The 20,054-nt window shown below is 42.0% G+C and overlaps 1 protein-coding gene across 2 annotated transcripts; it reads left to right on the top strand.

The window, feature by feature from the left end:
• Window positions 1-3: 3 nt before the first annotated feature.
• LOC309380068 (lung adenoma susceptibility protein 2) lies at window positions 4-14,927 on the top strand. 2 transcript variants are annotated; one of them, XM_081929837.1, is made up of 8 exons: window positions 17-154; window positions 2,047-2,377; window positions 3,412-4,170; window positions 5,743-5,893; window positions 7,337-7,442; window positions 7,747-7,878; window positions 9,986-10,056; window positions 13,345-14,927. In XM_081929837.1, the coding sequence occupies exons 2-8, from the start codon at window positions 2,092-2,094 to the stop codon at window positions 13,403-13,405; spliced, it is 1,566 nt and encodes a 521-aa protein (XP_081785963.1). In that variant the 5' UTR covers window positions 17-154; window positions 2,047-2,091; the 3' UTR covers window positions 13,406-14,927. The 2 variants fall into 2 exon arrangements, with proteins under 2 accessions (XP_081785964.1, XP_081785963.1); XM_081929838.1 differs by lacking the exon at window positions 2,047-2,377 and having other exon boundaries at window positions 4-154.
• The last annotated feature ends 5,127 nt before the right edge of the window (window positions 14,928-20,054 follow it).

Here is a 20,054-nt window from a genome sequence, read left to right as displayed (position 1 = left end):
CCGGGAAGCCTCACTGGCATGCGCGGTGGCGCCCGGCCTCAGCGATGGAGCATGCGCAGTGGAGCGCTAACGGCGCCATTTTGGGAAGAGGCGGCATTTTTTTTCCCGTTTCAAACGTTTTGCGGGCGAGAGGAGGAGGCGCCGACCGAAGCGGGTAAGCGGCTCTCTTCCTCGTGGGGAGTCGCTAGACACGAGTTATTGCCCGGCGGCGGGTTCACACGCGGTGAGGCGACGCGCGACGGTCCGCGGAAACACGCGTGTCGCGGGTTCAGACGTGCGCGCCCGCATCTTGCGCCCCTCGCACGAGAAGCGTCCGCTTTCGACCCTCTGAGGAGGATTGAGGGAGATTTCGGGGAGATGGATGTGGGTTCCGAATCTGTGCTAGGGCTAGGCCAAAATTTAGCCTCTAGCCTACCTCACAGGGCTGTTGTGAGGGTGACATTGGGAGGAGGAGAACCACGTGCGCCATCCCGAGCTCCTTGGGAGATAAAGGCATCACGTATATAAATGAAATAAAATAAGTAAAATAAGCAGTTATTGGGGAAAAGTAAAAATGTAACAAATAAAATAGTTGCATGCAGTAAGTAAAATAAATTATTATTATTTATTGAATTTATATACCACCCTGGGGGTCTCAGGGCGGTTCGCAGAGTAAAATTAATATAAAACCACAAAGTACATAATAAAAATAAAAACAACCCCCCCCGACACACATACACACAAAAAGCACATTTTAAAAGGGCATAGGGATGTAAATCTGATCAAAAGGAACGTTTTTGCTTGGCGCTTAAAGTTGTATAATGAAAATAAGTAAAATAAACAGTTATTGGGGAAAAAGAAAAAATGTAATAAATAAAATAGTTATTGGAAAATTCTTATAAGAAGCAGTCAAGCTTCTTGTGACACGTTAAGGAAGACCTGATTCAGTCCAGCCCATGCCTGCTTTTATTTGTGTTTTTACATAAAGTTCAAAAAGAATAAGAATAAAAGGAGAAAAATTAAAACCACGGTAATCCAAGGGGACACAACAGAAAATACCTAAGGGCTTCCCTTCCTCTCCTTCTCTGGCGTCTTCTCTTTTCCCTCCCTTCTGCATACAGTGGTACCTTGGTTTACGAACCTAATCCATTACGGAAGTCCGTTCTTAAACCAAAGCGTTCTTAAACCAAGGCGTGCTTTCCCATAGCAGTGGGGTCTCAATTTACAAATGGAACACACTCAACAGGAAGCAGAACATGTTCTGCTTCCAAGGCAACGTTCACAAACCAAAACATCTACTTCCGGGTTTGCAGCGTTATTAATCCAAGTTGTTCATAAACTAAGTTGTTCTTAAACCAAGGTACCACTATATTCCGAGTTGCTTCCAGGTGGGAGGATGGATAGGACCACAGCCATAAAGTGGTGAACTTTGGTTGGATTCCGGCTTCTTGTACTTACCTGGGAGCAAGTAAAGCTTTGGCATAGGTGTGCCTGGGGTTTTGCTGCTGCTGCCTTAGCAGGAAGACCTACTTAAATAGCATGTCACTCACCTGGGAGGATTTGATTGGATTTGATATTTGTGTCCTGCTTCTCCAAGAACAAACATTGAGTTCAGAGTGCCCGGCTCGTAAGAATCCAAAACATGTTTTCGGCATCTGTTTGTCTCAGGAGACAATTGAGGAGTGTGCCTTTGCAGGTGAGGTCAAGCTTGCAGCACCTGCTGTGTCTGTAGCGACCAATACAGGAAAGTCATGTTTTGCTGCAGCTGGGGCAGATGAAAGTATCCTGTTCTGCTGCTGCAGATGCACCATGGTTTTCTTCTCTCTGCGCTCATTGGTCCTCTGGTCACTGCTGTGGATACACAACCTGGCTGTCTGTCTCCAGGCACTACGATCCTGCAAGGGATTCCCACATGGCGGGGTTAATGTTTCTCTTCATGTCACGCTTGCAGACATGCTTTGTAACATAGAGTCAGTCTGCCAACAGGCCTGGCTTATGAATCCACGACATTTATTAATTCTCAGCATGGCTGACTCACTGGTTTTCTCACTTGCTGTCATTTTTCAGAAACATGTCTAGCGGTTCCAGGAATCCAATTTGGTGAAATGTGTAATGGCTTGCTTGATTAAAAAAGGCAGCATCTACTCTCCGGAATCAACTGTTTCTTGTCTTCTGGCAGATTGTAGCCTTAGCAATAGTAGTTGCTCCTTGAAATCCCACAGTTCAATTCAGTACAAGGACAGGTTCTATAGGTCTGCATCTCAAGCATTGGACGCCTATATTGAAGATTTTGATCTCAGCCTTGCGTCGCCAGAAGTAAGACCTGGAAAAATCTGCATTACGCAGAGTACTCGTAAAGACCTAAGGTCCTCGGAGGACAGTTTCAAGCGCAAATATGGTATGTGAGTGTTTTTCCAGTTGTGTAGTATGTGTCTGGCAAAACCTTGGCCCCTGTTAAGGGTCACTGGAGAGTGGCGGATAATCTTATTTTGATCTTATTTGCATTTCCTATCTTGTGATGCTTAGGCGGCTTCCAGTGAGAGATAAGTGGCAAGTTTGTATATAGGATTAAAGTGAAATATAACACTCCACAAATGAGAAACATTGTAATAACATTAATAACTTTATAACATTGCTTAAGAAAGGGGTCATATTTCTGTTACAGCAGTTACTAGTCATTTCTTTTGTACGTTCATGTTAGATGATTTGAATAATGTAGCAGTTAAGACTAACTTAAGTGTTTTGGTTTAAGCAATGGATGTATTTTTATACTGCTTTTCATACAATTATTGCCTTTTAAAGTGGCTGTCATCAGTAATAAAAGAGAGGGGCTGTCATCATTAGACTTACAAGCTAAAAAGAGAGACACATAAAAAAGGGGGAGTGGATTGAAAAGGTAGAAGACGGTGCTCAGTTCTTCAAGGGTAGAACAAAGTGGGCATTTATATCCAGGCCAAGGTTGATTTTCCCTTGCTGGTGCTCCTGCTTGAATACCAGTTACTTGTTGGTCAGATTGTACTTTCCCCTTGTTTCTGCAATTCAAGAGTAACATGCTTTCAGGCAAGGAGAAGGAAGGAAGCTCTCTGCAGCTGCTCCTTCTGTGGTGATGGATGGGACCAGATTGGTCTCTTGCTTGCCTTGATATTATACCAGGGAGACAGCCTCCCAGGGCCCCTCAGCCACATCGCTGGAGGCAGAAGCCAGTGTTTTCTTCCCTTCTGCTCTACAGTCCCAGGACAGCTATCAGCTGGATTTGCATGATCTTTCAGGTGGGAGAGGGGGAAGTGACAACACAGAACTTAGAATTGTAGCCTGAAAGTTTCGGGCATGTGGCTTTTAGTTAACGTTAGTGAAGAACTTTTAAATGTAAAGATCTTTTAAATGAGTTTATGTTGCGCGCTCTCTCTCTCTCTCTCTCTCTCTCTCTCTCAGCTTTGGAGAAATTTGAAGAGCAAGCCATATTAGGGTCAGTTGTGCCCCATCTGAGGAGAAAAAATGCCTATGATGCAGATATGCTTAGTCTCACTACCGATGATCTTTTAGCATTCCCTGCAGATGGTTCTTTACCTTTTATCCATGCTGCTGCCTTAAGACCTGTGCCTCAAAGTATCAACCAGAACAGGAAGTCATTGACAGCATCTGCTTTCTGTGCTCATCAGGCTTCATCCTTTGGCAATGAAAAAGTATCGAATTTCCCTGAAAATCCAAGTTCCCCTCCATATCAACACTCTAGCAGAAATGTGTACACACAACACAGATTTCAGAGATATGACTCTGGGCATTCTGTGAAGGACCAGCTCATGGAAGAAGACAACTCAGAGTCTGTATTTCATAAGAACTATCCAAGGTGGCTTACAAGCCAGAAATCTGACCTAAGTGTTTCAGGGATAAGCAGCATTCCCAGTTTCAAGTATCCAGTCTGGCTGAAGAGTCATAATCTTTTGCCAGAGTCAAGCAATGAAAGTTCTACCTGGGTACCAGGTGGAGAGGACGGTACCACATTTTTGGAAAATAGCAAGACACTGATGAGGAGTCAAAATGATGTGGAAAGGTCAAACCATCCTGGACGTTCTGGACATAACAATTTGTTGGACCAACAACATGAGCATGAAGTTCAGAGAAACTGCCACTATGATATTCCAAGTGCCTATTTCACACCTCAGGGCTTAAAACACAGGCGTTCAATTACAGGTAACTCACAGGTGCACTTCATTTGGTGGTCAACAAGTTTTTGAAGCATGTGGTGATCATGAAGCCAGACTGTTTCTTACATGTTTTAATAGATAGTAAAACAACTTTCTGCTACCTTATACCCATTGGCCTGATTCAGAAACAATACTGCCCAATCCCTAGCTGTGGTTGGGTGTCAGTAGTGTAAGCTCACCTACTCCTCCTGACTTCCATTATAATATCTGAGTTAACCATAGTTAGCATATGGTGAAGCTGTGTTTTCACTAACCATAGTTAACACCAAACCACAGTTTAAAACCATGATTTTAGGTGGATCTTTAAATGGTGGTTTGGACGTACTGTGGTTAGAAATAATCAGAACTTAAAACAGCAGCAGAGATTATGATAGACACTAATAAAACCTATGCATTATTTAAAAACTTGGGAAACTGCATGGTTTTAGCTTGTTTTTCATAATGAAATATTCTGTAATAAATTATTTTATTGTTGGGAGTACTTTAAATCTTATTTGATCTATAACTTTTATCTGTAAGCTGCCCAGAGTTTGATTTTTATTACAGAAAGCATGATACAGTATAAGTCAGTGAGAGAAACGTTGCAAATTCTGACATGCCATTCTGAAATGGGAGGAGCAGCCAGTATTTTCTAATTGGCTGTGGCTAGACTCACTCACTTTGTCAATTAGATGGGTCAGTCTAATTGAAAAAGGCCTCTTAAGTATATTCATAACGCCATTCGGGGTCTTGAGGTCTGTGACATTTTTGTGCCACTGTCAAATGCATACAAGAACAGCGGCCATTCATGACAGCAGTAATTAGTATGGCTGCTATTGCGAATCACTGTTCTTATCTTCTATACATTTGACCTAAGATAAGAACAGTGACCATTCTTAACAGCAGTCTCACTAATTACTGATGTTATGAATGGCCACAGTCCTGATCTTCTATACATTTGTCCTTTGCATAACTGTCAAAGGCATACTGGATTCCACTTATTTAATGGCATTTGGTCCTGCTGTTTACATTTTCTCTCTCTTACCCAGTGTTTGTCTCTGTCTGCCAAATGAGGATAACATTTCACACACGCCTAACCCTGCTTCCTTGTAAGCCCCATTTAAATCAACAAGACTTACTCCTGAAGAGACGTAGTTATGAATGGACTGTGCCCTTACTTTAACACAGTATACTTCTTTTTATTGTAGCAGATCTTCTCAACACAAAACTGTTATAACTTTAGATACCTGTGTTTCTTTTGATTAACATGCAGTACAGTCATACCTTGGTTGACGAACGGAATCCGTTCCGGAAGTCAGTTGGACTTCCAAAACGTTCGCAAATCAAGGCGCGGCTTCCGATTGGCTGATTGGCCCCAGAAACAATGGCAAGAGCCAAAATGGATATACGGGTTACAAAGAAAGCTCACAAACCGGAACACTCACTTCTTGGTTTGTGGCGTTTGGGAGCCAAAACGTTCGTCAACCAAGGCATTCATCAACCAAGGTACAACTGTATACACCAGATGTGAATTCAAGGTGACTTGCATTTAATTGTTATTTTCGATAAATGATTTCAGATGAGGGCACTGATCTAATACTTCAGAAGACAAGAGGGACTCAGGAGACTTCTGCTGACGAATTAACCAATGCGCTGAAAAATGATGGCAGCCCTTGTACAGTGGATGTGTTAGAAGCAGAACGATCATGGGATAATGTTCCTATTGGTTTGTGAGTAAACAAGACATACACATAGCTTTGTTATGAAAGCATAGCAAGGATATATCAGTTTAACGTTCAAGAGTATGGTTCTTCGCCATCTTAGTTTGTACAGCAGACCTCCAACCGGCCTGAGCATGAGCAGTACCTAGGGACAGTCTTCTGCAATGAACTCCTGGTATTTTTCAGAGGACATAATAAGTGCTGGATCAGGCTAGTGGCCCATCTAGCCTGGCATCCAGTGTTACACTAGGACCTGGGATAGCAGAGTGCAAATCCCCATGAAGCTCACTGGATGACCGTGAACCAGTCAAAGGCTCTTAACCTACCTCACAGGGTCGTTGTAGAGGTGATGGCCGGGGTGTGAGTCGTCCCTGAGAATTTTTCTCGCTCTCCTAAAGCAACAATCCCTTGCGATGTCATCTAGCGGGCTCAGGGGACAGCCCATGATACCATGTGCTGTGTTCACCACCCTCTGTAGAGACTTTCTGTCCGTGGCTGTCGAGGCAGCATACCACACTGTGATACGATATGAGAGGACACTCTCTATTATGGACCAGTAGAAGGAGTTCATCAGTTGTTGTTTAACATTATTCTTTCGCAACACCCTGAGGAAATGTAGTCTCTGTTGGGCCTTTCTGACCACATAAGTTATATTGATTTTCCAAGTGAGGTCCTCACTAAGGTAAACTCCCAAGAATTTAAAGTAGGAGACTCTCTCCACACAGCCCCCCCCCAATATACAATGGGGCAGGTTCCCCTCTCTTCCTCTGGAAGTCCAACACCATCTCCTTTGTCTTACTAATATTTAGGTGCAAGTTATTCTCTAAGCACCATGTAGATACTTATTGAACCTCCCCCCTGTATGTTGTATCATCTCCACCTGCAATTAGGCCCATTATAGTAGTATCATCTGCAAACTTGATAATTACTGTGGATGGATCAAATGATATGCAGTCATATGTGTACAAAGAGTACAGGTAGGGACTTAACACACATCCCTGTGGGGTGCCCGTGCTAAGCCTCAGGGAGGTGTATATAAGTCCCAATCCTCACTGTTTGTGTCCGATCCCTCAAAAAGTCTTTAATCCAGTCACAGATAGTAGAAGAAAGGTCCAGATCCGTCAGCTTTTTAATAAGAATGTCCGGGAGGATGGTTTTAAAAGCCGAGCTATAATCAATAAACATTCTATGCTATGGAAAAGCTGTTTTGTTAAGTGCATTAAAAAAAAATCAGCCATTTAACTCTGCTTACAGAAACAAAAACATCACCAAATCATAACACCCACAGAATATTAATGCTCATTGATACCAATGTTGTTATACTATCTGACTTTCAGGACTGTTTTTGACTGGAAAAGTCTCCCACTGGTTTGTATACAGCTATGCTAAAATATTTTTGAGAATGAAAAACTATTTCAGACGAGACATTAAGCTCCAGATATCTGTCTACAGGAAAACTCCAGTACCTGTGTGTTGTGAGGAGGAGACCTTTCTGCAAAACCCCAAAGCAGGCATTGTTAATGAATTTTTGGAAGATTGCTTAAAGAATGTCGGGCAGGTAGGTTAAAAGTGAAGCTTGAGTGAATATCATTGTTGGCATCCATCTGTCTCGAGAGACAATGGAGTGTGCTACCCAGGGGTTCTTTATCTTTAACCTATAACATATAGTACTAAAATGGAAAAACAGCCCTCCCAAGCACATTCCTAAAGAAATTTATGAAATCCTTTTAATATAGATCTGGAGCTAAGGTGGAAAATTGCCACTTAAATCACAATCCTGAACTTCACAGGGGAGGATAACTTTTTCAGCTGCTATATTGAGTTCAATGTCCTTTGATTACAATATATTTCTTTATTTCCAGGAGGACACATTCTCTGGAGGGAATCATCATGGCCCCGTGGAAGCTTTGAAGCTAATGCTGTTTAATCTTCAAGCAGTTCAGCACAGCTTTAACCAGAACAAAACTGCTGGACAAAAAGAGGAATTGAAGAAAGTAAATTCTTCCATTTTGAATGAGACTCCCCTTGATGTTTAATTATTTTCTATATTTTTACCCCCTCTCTTGAAAAGACTGACTGAAAAATTGAGGCATAACTATCTAAATTCAAAATGACCTGGAAATAAAACCACATGCAGAAATGTTTAGCGTACAAAGCCTCTTAGGCGACTGGTGATTCTGTTTTAATGGAGATGGAGAACGGTAGGGTAAAACTTGATCTGCTAAATGACTGAGAAGGATTGTAAAGCACTTGGCATGCTAAAAATGCTATATACAATGCCATTGCATGTGAGCTTTATTTTATTTTTATTTTTTAAAAGCGTACACAAAAACCTACCATTGTGCCTGTAAACATGAACCTGGGGAGTTTAAACAGTGGTCCTTGATGCTACTTGCCTGAGCCAAGCAGTTAGATAATAGAAATATTGCTATAAGTATTTGTATAAGTGCTCATCATCCTTCACATACACTATTTCATTTATTCTTGGCAACAACTGTTTAAGTAGGCCGGTATTATCATTATCTTCAGTGGCACTTTACGAAATATAAGAATCCAAGTATCTGCCCTGAAGCGTATACAGTCTAAAATATGATTCAGAGAAAGGTGCGGAAAGTGTAGCAGGGATAAAATGGGACAAAAAACCATGTTGCTTCAGTTGCTTAATCCTAGACTTTACGGAGCACGGAGATTGTATAAAAGCAGAAAAGTTTGGATTTAATGAGAAATTTGAAGTAAGAGAGGGGGTTTGTTATTATGGGTGAGCGCTAAGGTGCCAAGTAAGTTCATGGCCAAAATATGTTTGGGGGGGGCGGGGGACGACAAGAGGGGCAGGCCTCAAGCTGGAGTTTGAAAGCAGCAATTTCTTATCCGAAGATTGTCCGGTACATTTTGATGAGAGAAGGTCTTCCTGCGTCTTTTAATTGGAGCACCTGTTAAAATAACTCATGCAAAATTAATTGCTGCTTCCAAGCACCAGCTTACTTCTCAAAATCCAGCTTTTGGCACAACTCCCGTTCCTTCTGTAACTGTTAATATTTACTGCTGAATTGTTTCTGTTACGGCCTTACAATTAAAAAGGATGTGCTATTTTGCACAATGGCTTATATACAGGTTGTTTGCCACCTCGAGCCACAAATTGTAGGAAAGGCAGGATTAAAGAACCTTGAATGAATACATAAGCCCAAGTACATGTAACTAGCTTGAAACTGTTCCCCTCCTTTCTGTTTTCATTGTTTGTGCTGCTGCTGATGTCAAGGTGTGATTTGAGCCAGGGACTTCCTGGCTCACAGTGTTAGCAACAAAATTTCACCAACACTGCAGCATGTTTTAAGTAAAAAGATAGGAAAAGCCCTGTTGGTTCAGGCCCGTGGTCCATCCAATTAGACATCCTGGTCTCACAGTGGCCAACCAGAAGCCTATGGGAAGCCCAAAACAACGGCAAGGCTGATACTGTATTTTTCTTTTAAAACGTATACCTAATTTTTCTGTACTGTGCCAGTGATGGCATATACTAGCACGCCCCTCATTCTGAATACATTACATTCCCAGAAAATAGTTCGCTAGGCAAGTGTTTGCATAACAAGCTAATGCTTTCCATTAATTCCTATGGGAGCATTTCTAATCCATGGTCTCTCTGATTTCTCTCCCTCCCTGATTTCTGCCTGAAACTTCTGCAGCCAATCAGCAAAAGCCAAACAAAGGGAAAACTGATATGTCTTATCTCACCTGTTTCCTGATTTGTTTGATTTCTCTTCCTCCGTCCATGGTTTCTGCCTAAAATGGCTGCCACCGACCAGCAAAACACAAGAAAGGAAGTGGACAAACTCTGGCTGTTTGAAGTTATCTGAATCAGCCATTTGTTTAGCGACGTTTGGGTATAATTATTTGCATTTGGATAACGAGCATTCTGATGGAGGGACCTCTGTTCAGTATATTGCTTGGGATTCTGCTTATATTCTGATAAAACAGTTGTGCTTATTTGCTTATTCATAAGGAAATTTTAAACTTTTTCTCTGTACCTCCCAAGAGAGAAAGAAAGGATGTTCAGAAAGAAATGTGCCCTTGAGCAATGCTGCTAAGCAAACCTTGCTTCTTTTTCAGACTTTTTTAGATGAAGATGTGGAATTTAAACTGCATGATCATGATATCATCCCTGTAAAATCACTTCAGAGGTAAGCAGGCTGAGGTCCCCAGACCTAAGTCTTGGCCCCAAACCCAATTACACAAATTAGTTCCAAATTAACACAATTTTGTTAAGAGGGCTCCCATGCACCATTCTTGATGAATCCTTATGTTCTAATATTACTCCATGTCATATTCTTATTTATTTCTACAGTGGTGCCCCGCAAGACGAATGCCTCGCAAGACGAAAAACGTGCTAGACGAAAGGGTTTTCCTTTTTCTGATGCGCTTCGCAAGATGAATTTCCCTATGGGCTTGCTTCGCAAGACGAAAACGTCTTGCGAGTCTTGCGATTTTTTTCGCTCCCCCCCTTTTTCTAAGCTGCTAATAGCCGCTAAGCCTTTAATAGCCGCTAAACCGCTAATAGCGCTAATCCGCTAAGCCTCTAATAGGGTTGCTTCGCAAGACAAAAAAACCGCTAGACGAAGAGACTCACGGAACGGATTATTTTCGTCTTGCGAGGCACCACTGTATTACGACCCATTTTTCAAAATTATCACATAATTAACAGCTTAATGATTTCTATTTATGTTACTATATTATTCAACTTCCAAAAAAAGAACTTCAAGTGAGGAACTATAGCTTTTTCCTTTTCATCCTGCATGTGCCACATTCAAAAGTCAGTTGTTAGTCTCTTGGCTTTATATGTGTTGTAAATAAAAATATGTCCTTTTCCATTATTGGGTATCCAAGAGCCCATATAGAGTCCTTACATAGGTTCCCTATTGGTAGGAGAAAAGAACAGAGGCCAACCAGAGAATATTGAGAAGCAAAGCAGCTAGTAAGCTTGATCTTTATTGATCTGTTGCAACAGGGTGCTCCCCTCACTCGCAGGAAAGGAGGAAGACCCACAAAAATGCTGTGCAAGGGCTTATAAAGACTTTTGAAATTCCCATCCTGTAGATCAAGACCACCCCCAGAAACATTATACATACATCACAGAAGGGGTGTAACCTAAGACCACCCCTCAGATACATCACAGAAAAGGCGGTCTTAAAACAGAAATTTCAATATTGTTTTTCTCTTATCCTTGTTTATTTCCTGTATGGCAGGTTACTTGATTGGATTGCCTGAGGAGCCTAGCCATTCTTTTGTAGTGATAAATACTTATTCAAACACCCTTAAGACAGGATTTGTGAAGGAAAAGACAATGGGGAGGCTTTTCCACTTTGACCATGCAGAGAAACATTTGCTCAGTTTAGGAATCAAAATGGTTCCAGGTTGGCCTTCCTGTGCCGATCTATGTACATGCGGTTATGAACATTGCCATATAAGTAAGACCATAAAATTCCTATCACATATGCCTCTCTGATGTTTTCCATTTTCCTGTGGCATTTGGGGCTATCTCCTTACTCCCACTGTTGTTGTATTCCAGCCTGGTTGGGGCGGAGCTGCAACTTCAAGGTTAAACCCTTTTCTTTCTCCGGCTCAGCTCCTTCCCATAGTACTCAAGAAGTTCCAAATCGACCACAGCCGATCCCTCCCTTCCACTGGCAACTAATCAACAAGTTCTAGACATTCCCCATATCTTCCTCCTACTGGGAAGGGAGCGGTAAGGCGGTGCCATTCCTCTTCCAACATCCCAAAAGCCCTCACGCTGCTTTCCTTTCACTGCTACTATACCATTTTTCTTTTTTCTTTCTTTTTTAAAGGTTATATCTCAACATCTCTATGATTTCTTTCAGTCTTTTTTGGGGGGGAGGGGGTAGGCCACAACTCCCAGCGACACCCTTCCAAACAAAGCAACCAGGCTCTCCCCGCCACCTTTACTCCTTTCAAGCCACACTCAGCTTTACATTTTATTTTAAATCTCAGTGTGACATCGTACATCAAACCATCCTCGTGTGTATAGCTTAAAATTCGATATTAGGAGAGGGTTGCCGAATCATAAGTGTAAAAACTTCCATAAAATATTGCAGAGAGCCCCCCTCTCCTCCATCTACCTCCAGCACAAGATAGAATCTTCTCCTGATTTCACACCTCAGTTCCATGCAGCTGATTGTTCACAGTTATTATGTCCATTTTTTCTGATGCGCACCTATTCTTAATGCCAATTAAAACCCAGTTATACGGAGAACCTCTGCATCCAATGGTGATTTGGGGGTGGGGTTCACATCAGGCTGTAAGTGCATAGTACCCATCACCTTCACCTGTCTCAATGCTGATCTGTGCGGGGGCAATTGAGGTGATGACTGGTTGCCAATACCTCCTGTACCCCGAGAAGCTTATAGGGGATTGTTTAACCCTTCCACCCCCATTTTTCAGCCTGTGCCTGTCTCCGATGTTGAGAGAGCCATCGCCATGGGGCGGGACAGGAACTGGAAGCCTGTTTGCATGGTTTTCTCTTCCCCACCTGCACCATCTTCATGAGGAAGGAAAATGAAGGAAAACTGGGTTTCTTCAGGCTTGAGCGTTTGTCACAGCTCTTACGAGCTGCAACAGGGCTGCCTGCTTAGGGGACTTCTTTTCCTTACATCCATCCATCGGCTTCCTTATTTTCTGCACTAATTATTTATTTCTGAGCCATACTGTTAAATCTGGGTTGGGTATGGTATAACATAACAGGTTGAAAGCAAGCTTATCTGAAAGTGTAGCCCACTCATATAGACTTAACTTACTCCATTGCGGAGTAAAAGAAATGCATTGAAGTTTGGGGGCCTCAACTTAAGTCTATCACAGCCTGCTTATAGGTTTTCTGGAGGCATCTGGCCACCGCCAGAAGCAGGATGCTGGGGTAGACGGATCTTTTGGGCTGATATAGCAGGGATCCTATGCATTAAAAGAGCACTAGCAGATCACTAAAACCTTGGTTCAACACATCGTTAATGGGCTGATCTGATGTGCTCTGAGAAACCAAAGGAAGAACAGCCTCGATCCTGTATGCCTGAAAGAGCGTCTCCACCCCCATCGTTCTTCCTGGACACTGAGGTCCAGCACCGAGGGCCTTCTGGCGGTTCCCTCATTGCGAGAAGTGAGGTTACAGGGAACCAGACAGAGGGCCTTCTCAGTAGTGGCTCCCACCCTGCGGAACGCCCTCCCTTCAGATGTGAAGGAAAGAAGCAGCTATCTTACCTTTAAAAGACATCTGAAGGAAGCCCTGTTTAGGGAAGTTTTTAATATTTAATGCTGTATTGTTTTAACACTCGATTGGGAGCCGCCCAGAGTGGCTGGGGAAACTCAGCCAGATGGGCGGGGTATAAATAAAAAATTATTATTATTATAAAACACTACTATGCACAGAGATTTATGCTCATGCATCTGTTTTGCTTTGTTTATAGGGCTTTACATCATTTATCTCGACTTAAAGGTCTGGTTGATGATACAAGTGGCGAAGAATAACCAAAAAACAGTTATCAAGACATGAAGCATACATTGTCATAAATCTGTGAACTGGGGGGAATTCCTAGGGCAGTCTCTTAATCAAGACCTGGACATTCATGGGATAAATACTTCTCAGACTAGAGCGTATGCTCTACTTCAGCTGAACTGTGGTTTGGTGGATGTTCTCTATTGAAAATCTTTTGACTTTTCAAAAACTTGCAGAAGCACATTGAATGGGCTGGTGGCACTGAGTTGAATTTGGGGCTCCCTCTTCTTCTCCACTCCCACAGGCAACTGGCTTCATCCATGCTATACACCATAAGAAGCCTTTGCAAGCCCCCTGCGTTCCGTGCAGCATGAGTTGTTTGGGGAAAGCCAGCTCTAAAACCTTGCTTGAATTCTCAGGTTTCACTGTTCTCCAGCACAACAGAAACAAGGTCCAAAGGATTAAGTGTCACCCACAGGCTATCAAAGCTAACCTTGGGAACACAGGAAATCAAGATCATCAAACGAGAACGTCGCAACAGCCTTATTGCAGGAATTGCTTTTTGTTTGTCAATTCACTGTGTTTACACAGGTGGGAGGGTGATCTTCAGTATACAAGCTGCTTTCCTTTCACTTCTAATCATGCTTGGCATCATAGGATTAAATTTCTGCATAGTAAAAAATATACCAGAGGTTTCTAGGATGGCACATTCTGGGAAACCATAATAGTCAAGCTGTGATGTCTCCCGCTTTCTGTCTGGAAGTGCTATGCTATAGGCTTGGGGAACTATGGTGAAATCCAGGAGTTTTCATAGAAATGTGTATTATAGCTCTTGTTCTTGAGAATGAGGGCAGTTAAAAATGTAAGTTCTCACAAAGTATAGCCATATGAAGCGACTCAAATACCTTTAAAAGTGCCTTTTCCCACATAGGTTGGAATATCATTTGTTGCTCCAAGACTGTTAGAATATTTTTTTAAAAAAATATATAAAGATTGATGCCGCTGGTGCCAGACATTGGCTATATTTTCAGCTAATGTTACCATCCCTAATCCTTAAACTTGAATAAAAAATGTCCAGTGTCTCTTTCAGTGCAACCCTAAGCATGCTTGTTCTGCTGTCTTAACTGAGGGTCTACCATCATGAACTTGGTCTGTTGGGCTTGTGGAGTTTAGCCTGTGCTGAAATTTTGATGCCCAAATTTCTAGCTCTTGGTCTCATGAATAAAGGACATTCTTCATCTAACTTTTGAGATACTTGGGTGATGGATACTGTGGGTTCCAGGTTGTGTTTGGGGCTGCAGCCAAGAGGTGCTTCCCAAACAAAAAACGTGTGCTGTTTTTGGAAACCAGTTTGAGTTGCCTGTTTATAAAGCAAAACAAAAAAACCCCTGCTCTTTGATATGCTGAAGGAGTATATGAATTGTCCTTAAGTTGGATCAGACACCTGAGCATCAGCTGAACAATATTTTGTGTGCTTTTTCAAATCTTTTTGAGAAAACAGGACACATGTATAAGATGTTCAACATGCTAAATAAAAGTTTTGCTTATCCACCACCAGGCTTGGTTTAGAAGCCTTCCTGGTATGTTGCATTAATGGATCCTTTCTTTGATCCAATAGAGCACTAGGCAAGGGGAGAAGGTTTTTCCACAAAATCCGCAGGGAATATAATTACATGCAGTGAGTTCCTTTTGACTTAATTTCCATAGCCAGCATATTGATTATATAATTTATTTATCCAAAGTATTTTTACTTCGGCCTTCAGCCAGAAAGGTTCTTATAGTGATTTACATAAATTCAGCAAAACCCAGACAGTTGCTGCTTCCAGGTTTACAATCTAAAATCCATGATACGAAAGGAAAACGGGATGAGGAAGGCAGAGAAAAACTGGTACCAGTTCTTTAAATTACATAAAAGTTCTTACAGTGACTAACGGGAATGGAAACTGTTCAGGGTGAGGAGTAGCTGAATGGAGTTGATCTCTCAGCAGAACTGATAATGTGGGCTTCACTTCCTATCTCTTCCTCTTCAGCAGCCTGAAGGAATGGCTGTCGGCAGCAGAGGGAGCCGGGACCCAGCTGGAGCTAGTTTCTCAGGGTAGTCAATGGAGTGTCCCTATCCAATGAATTAGGAATGCAGGCTGTGTCTAAGCAGAAATATTGTTAGTGCTATTCAAATTCTGAATCATTAGGAATTCATGGCAGCAAACATCTTGGTTTTATTTGTGGAAACAATCATTGTGCCAAATTAACCAAACTAACTCATAAAGCAATGATCCAGTCCACAGGCAGCATAGTGTGAGGTTTCCATGTGTCAACAGAAATCTTTTTTTTTTTATAAATATTTATTGGAGTTTTTAATAAAAGAAATACAGAAACATTATACAGCGTTACTTTGTTTTTACAAGATTTCATAACATCTTTGGGCTTCCTCACATCTCCCGCTCCCACTTACATCATTAATGAATTTTTATCAAGCAAATTATCATCTTGTTTTCAATTTTATAACCACATATTTAAATACAATATAATAGTTCTCCTACAAATTTTGTTTCTCTTAATCTCTCTTATCATCAAATTCTGATCCAATTTAATGATGGCCAATTATTTATAACCAAGCATCCTTCTTAATATTCCACTAAATCACAATAGGTAAATCTTGAATTTCTTCCAATCTTCTTCAATCCTTTCTTCTCCCAGGTCTCGGATTCTGCCAGTCATCTCCGCCAATGTGTCAACAGAAATCTTCTGTCTAGGTTCCTGTCCAAAGCATTCCCTACTGCATTTAAAGGCCATTAGTGTCTAGGGACATTTTTCTGCAGGGTTCCCCCCATCCGGCGGTTCGAATCCCCGCGACGGGGTGAGCTCCCGTTGCTCGGTCCCAGCTCCTGTCAACCTAGCAGTTTGAAAGCATGCCAAAAAGTGCCATTAGATAAATAGGTAAATTTCAGCAGGAAGGTAAATGGCATTTTTGTGCGCTGCTCTGGTTTTGGTGTTCCACTGCGCCAGAAGCAGCTTAGTCATGACCTGGAAAAACTGTCTGCGGACAAACGCTGCTACCTCGGCCTGTAAAGCAAGATGAGCGCTGCAACCCCAGAGTCGTCTGCGACTGGACGTAACTGTCAGGGATCCTTTACCTTTACCTTTTTTAGTGTCTTGGGACATTTTTCTGCAGGGTTCCCCCCATCCTGTACATGTACTTTCCCATCCATCTCACTTTAAATTAGGGCTGTCAATCAAGTGAAATAATTTTCAGTTGATTGCTTGGCTAAAAGATAGTTACTCATTTCAGTTAGCATACTACCATTATCGTCATTGTTTTGATAGAGCATGCAATTTTACAAAAGCTACATGTCCAGTTAGGCTGACACCAGAATCAAGATAAGCTTGATTTCAGCAAGCATGCCCATGTGCTCAGGAATCAGGATCTTGTGCTCAGCCCACACTCCTGCAGCTGGTCACATGCTGGTTTTGTTAGTGTAGGTTTCAACATCAATGTGTGGACATCCCCAGGGGTGTTTCCTTCAATGTGACCAAAATGGACCACACCAGTAGCATGGACCCCCTCCTGTGGTAATCATAGGAAACACCCTTTGCCCCATTAACATGAAATGAGGATTCATGAGCGTCAGTCAAGTTGCATTAGCTATGGTGTAAACTAGAAGGAAGAAATGGATTTGAAAATGAGAAACTGGAACAAACCAGTTCCTAACTTGGGACATGCATTGTGTGGGGGGGTTTTTTGGTCTATAGACACACACATTCAAATTAAATAAACCAGAAGCTTAGAAATGGTGATGTGAATTTTAACCTGCTTTAGTATCTTAAATTTTTGTAAGTTTTAAAGTATCCTATTTTCTCCCCCCAATATTTTCTTGTTCTCATCTTTTTGTAAACTGCTTTGAGGGTTGTTGTTGTTTACAATCAAGTATTGTATATATTTTATTAGACGAATAAATAAAATAGTACCTGAAATCACACAAATTAATCAGGCCTGCTCTCAACTCTTGTGTATATATTTACACACACTGTTAGTTGACAGCACAAATCAGGCTCTTGATTTATCAGGACCAACCATAGACTTTATAAGTAGGTCCTAAGAACTGATTCAGGTGACTGAACATCAGCCAAGGTTGCAGGTTTGATCCCCGTAATGGGCAGGTGCATATTCCTACTTTGCAGGGGGTTGGACTCAATGATCCCCAGCATTCCTTCCAACTCTGATTCTATTATCAGTTGTCTGGACAAAAAACTTAATGCCTTTATTTCCAAGAAGCCGCCTGTTTTTCATTGGCATATTACATTGCTTGGTTCATATGATGCTGAGGAACTGAATATTGTTATGACTGAAATTAGAAGTACATTAGTCATGGTGACAGCCTTCCTGGTAAAGAAAGTTTGGTTTAAGAAAGGGGATATCCTGAATTGCAACCTGTTCCTCAAGTTGTCCATTACCGTGTGTATATTCTAAGGAAAACAGATGCTTTCTCCTGCTGCTGAAGTTCAGGCCACAAATCCAAGGTAACTTCGGATTTCACTTTTGGTGCATGCAAAATTCTACTTCGCTCACTTGAAATGGATAACTCAGGATTTGAACTGCATGAAGAAACACTTCCAAGTCCCTCAGTCAAAATGGAGAGGAAAAAACAAGAACACCCAGTAAGTTGCTGTTGTGAAATAATGAGAGAGCTGATCTGAAGCTGTATGCTTAGATCTGGAAACTTGTTACAAAATGTATAGAAAATGTATAGAAAATCTTGAAAATGTGCTTCCATACTTCAAGCAGCACCTCTAGCTATAAACAAGTATTAGCAGGCTGCCTAGGACTTGAACTGCGTATTTAAAAATCTAATAAATGTGTGTTTTTTATAATAAAAAACAGCTGAGTTAAAAACGCAGAGTGGGAGATTTTTGTTTTTTAAAATGAGCTCGTCGGTCCCAACAAGAGTAATCTAATGGTCGAAATTTTCCTATGTGCAGTCTAATCTTCTAATTCTGTTCTCAAATACTTGAAAGTGCATGATTCCATCTCTCTGACTATGTGACCTGTAGGCAGCACTTGGAAGTTTGTTGTTGTTTAGTCGTTTAGTCTTGTCCGACTCTTTGTGACCCCATGGACCAGAGCACGCCAGGCACTTCTGTCTTCCACTGCCTCCCGCAGTTTGGTCAAACTCATGCTGCTAGCTTCGAGAACACTATCCAACCATCTCGTCCTCTGTCGTCCCCTTCTCCTTGTGCCCTCCATCTTTCCCAACATCAGGGTCTTTTCCAGGGAGTCTTCTCTTCTCATGAGGTGGCCAAAGTATTGGAAGTTTGTACCACCCATCAAAGGGTTGATGTTGGCAGCCATGGGTGGAGAACCTGTGGCTCTCAGGATAATATGGGATGCCAACTCATCATCTCTGGTTTTTGACCTTGCTGTCTGGGGATGATGTGCAAATCCAGTTGGCTTCTGTTCATAGAATGGGGGAGCACCATCTTGTTCTTTGTTTCATGCTGGCTCTCCTGATGGTAGTTGGCGTCCAACAACTTCTGGATAGTTTAGGGTTCTCACTGTGTTGTAGCCTCTGAGGCAGGCAGAAGAAACAGAATCCATGTTGTGTCTCTGCCTTTTCAGCATTGCCAGAATGGACAGTCTTATACGAACAAAGGAAGCAGTCTTATCTCAAGTCAGACCATTGTGGAGGGTTGCTATCTTTGGGTGCAGAAACAAGAAAAGCCTGGTCATATGATCTGGTACAAATTTGGTACATGCAGAAGGAGGAATGTTGAAGGGGATATGTCAGGTTGACTATGCTGAGAGCAAAAGAAGTGGTGTTTTTATCCTTTAAGTAACAATCTCTTTCTCCACTACTGACCATTCCAACAGTAAAGAAAAATAAAGAATTGCAAGGAGATTTATAGCTCTTCAGTGTACAAAGTGTACACTTGTCTTATCTGTCCACAAGAAGTGACATGTCCATTTTGTAAATGGCTGCTAGTTATTTCAAAGTGGGGAAAGGATAGAAATTAAAGACCAGTGCTTGGAATGAACTAGTTTGGTTCAACAAACTTCACTGAATTAGTTCAAAAATCTCTGAGCTACACCTGCAAGTAGTTCCCATAATTGTTGGGTGAATGGAATGAGAAGTTTGTTTTGGGATAGAACTTTGAATTATTTCAAGTTCTTCAAGTTCATTCTCTTACATTTTTTTAACCCTTAGAGTAGTGGGTTTCAGCCAGCGGTGCAGCAGGCAACACTGTCTTCTGTCCCTCTTTCCTTCCTTCCCTCCTCTGATGCCCTCTCACGTCTCTGCCTCCCAAAGGATTGCACATCCGCTTATTGTAGCAGCCCTGGCTATGAGCTCTGCAGTCGAATGGTGCCCCTGGGAGGCACCTCTGTTTGGGGTCAGGAGGGGGGCAGCTCAGACCAGGGATGGCAGCAGCAGCTGCCCGGAGGACTCCCAAGGAAGAGGGGAGAGTAGAGGAGGCTGAAGGAACACTCCACAAGGGAGGGTGTTTCAAAAAGGGTGAGAGGCTGCTAGCTCTGTAGGCAAGGGGTGACAAAACAGGCCCACAGAGGTGCCACAGAAATATTGTAGTTGGTTAAGGGAGCCGTGGACTCAAAAACCTTGAAAACCTCTGCCCTAGAGTCTTCAGACCTTTAAGCTTAAATATAATGATAGTTAGAAAAAATAATTAAGC

Source organism: Podarcis melisellensis (genome assembly GCF_964234715.1).
Source record: "Podarcis melisellensis genome assembly, chromosome: 11".
In the NCBI taxonomy this organism is placed as follows: domain Eukaryota; kingdom Metazoa; phylum Chordata; class Lepidosauria; order Squamata; family Lacertidae; genus Podarcis; species Podarcis melisellensis.
This window is presented reverse-complemented; position numbering and strand designations above follow the sequence as displayed.

Bases quoted from the DNA above. Each gene is read 5' to 3' on its own strand.
- LOC309380068 (XM_081929837.1), top strand. From the start codon at position 2,092: ATGGCTTGCTTGATTAAAAAAGGCAGCATCTACTCTCCGGAATCAACT. The intron at 4,171-5,742 runs GTAACTCACAGG...AAATGATTTCAG, and splicing joins ACACAGGCGTTCAATTACAG to ATGAGGGCACTGATCTAATA. The intron at 7,443-7,746 runs GTAGGTTAAAAG...CTTTATTTCCAG, and splicing joins GCTTAAAGAATGTCGGGCAG to GAGGACACATTCTCTGGAGG.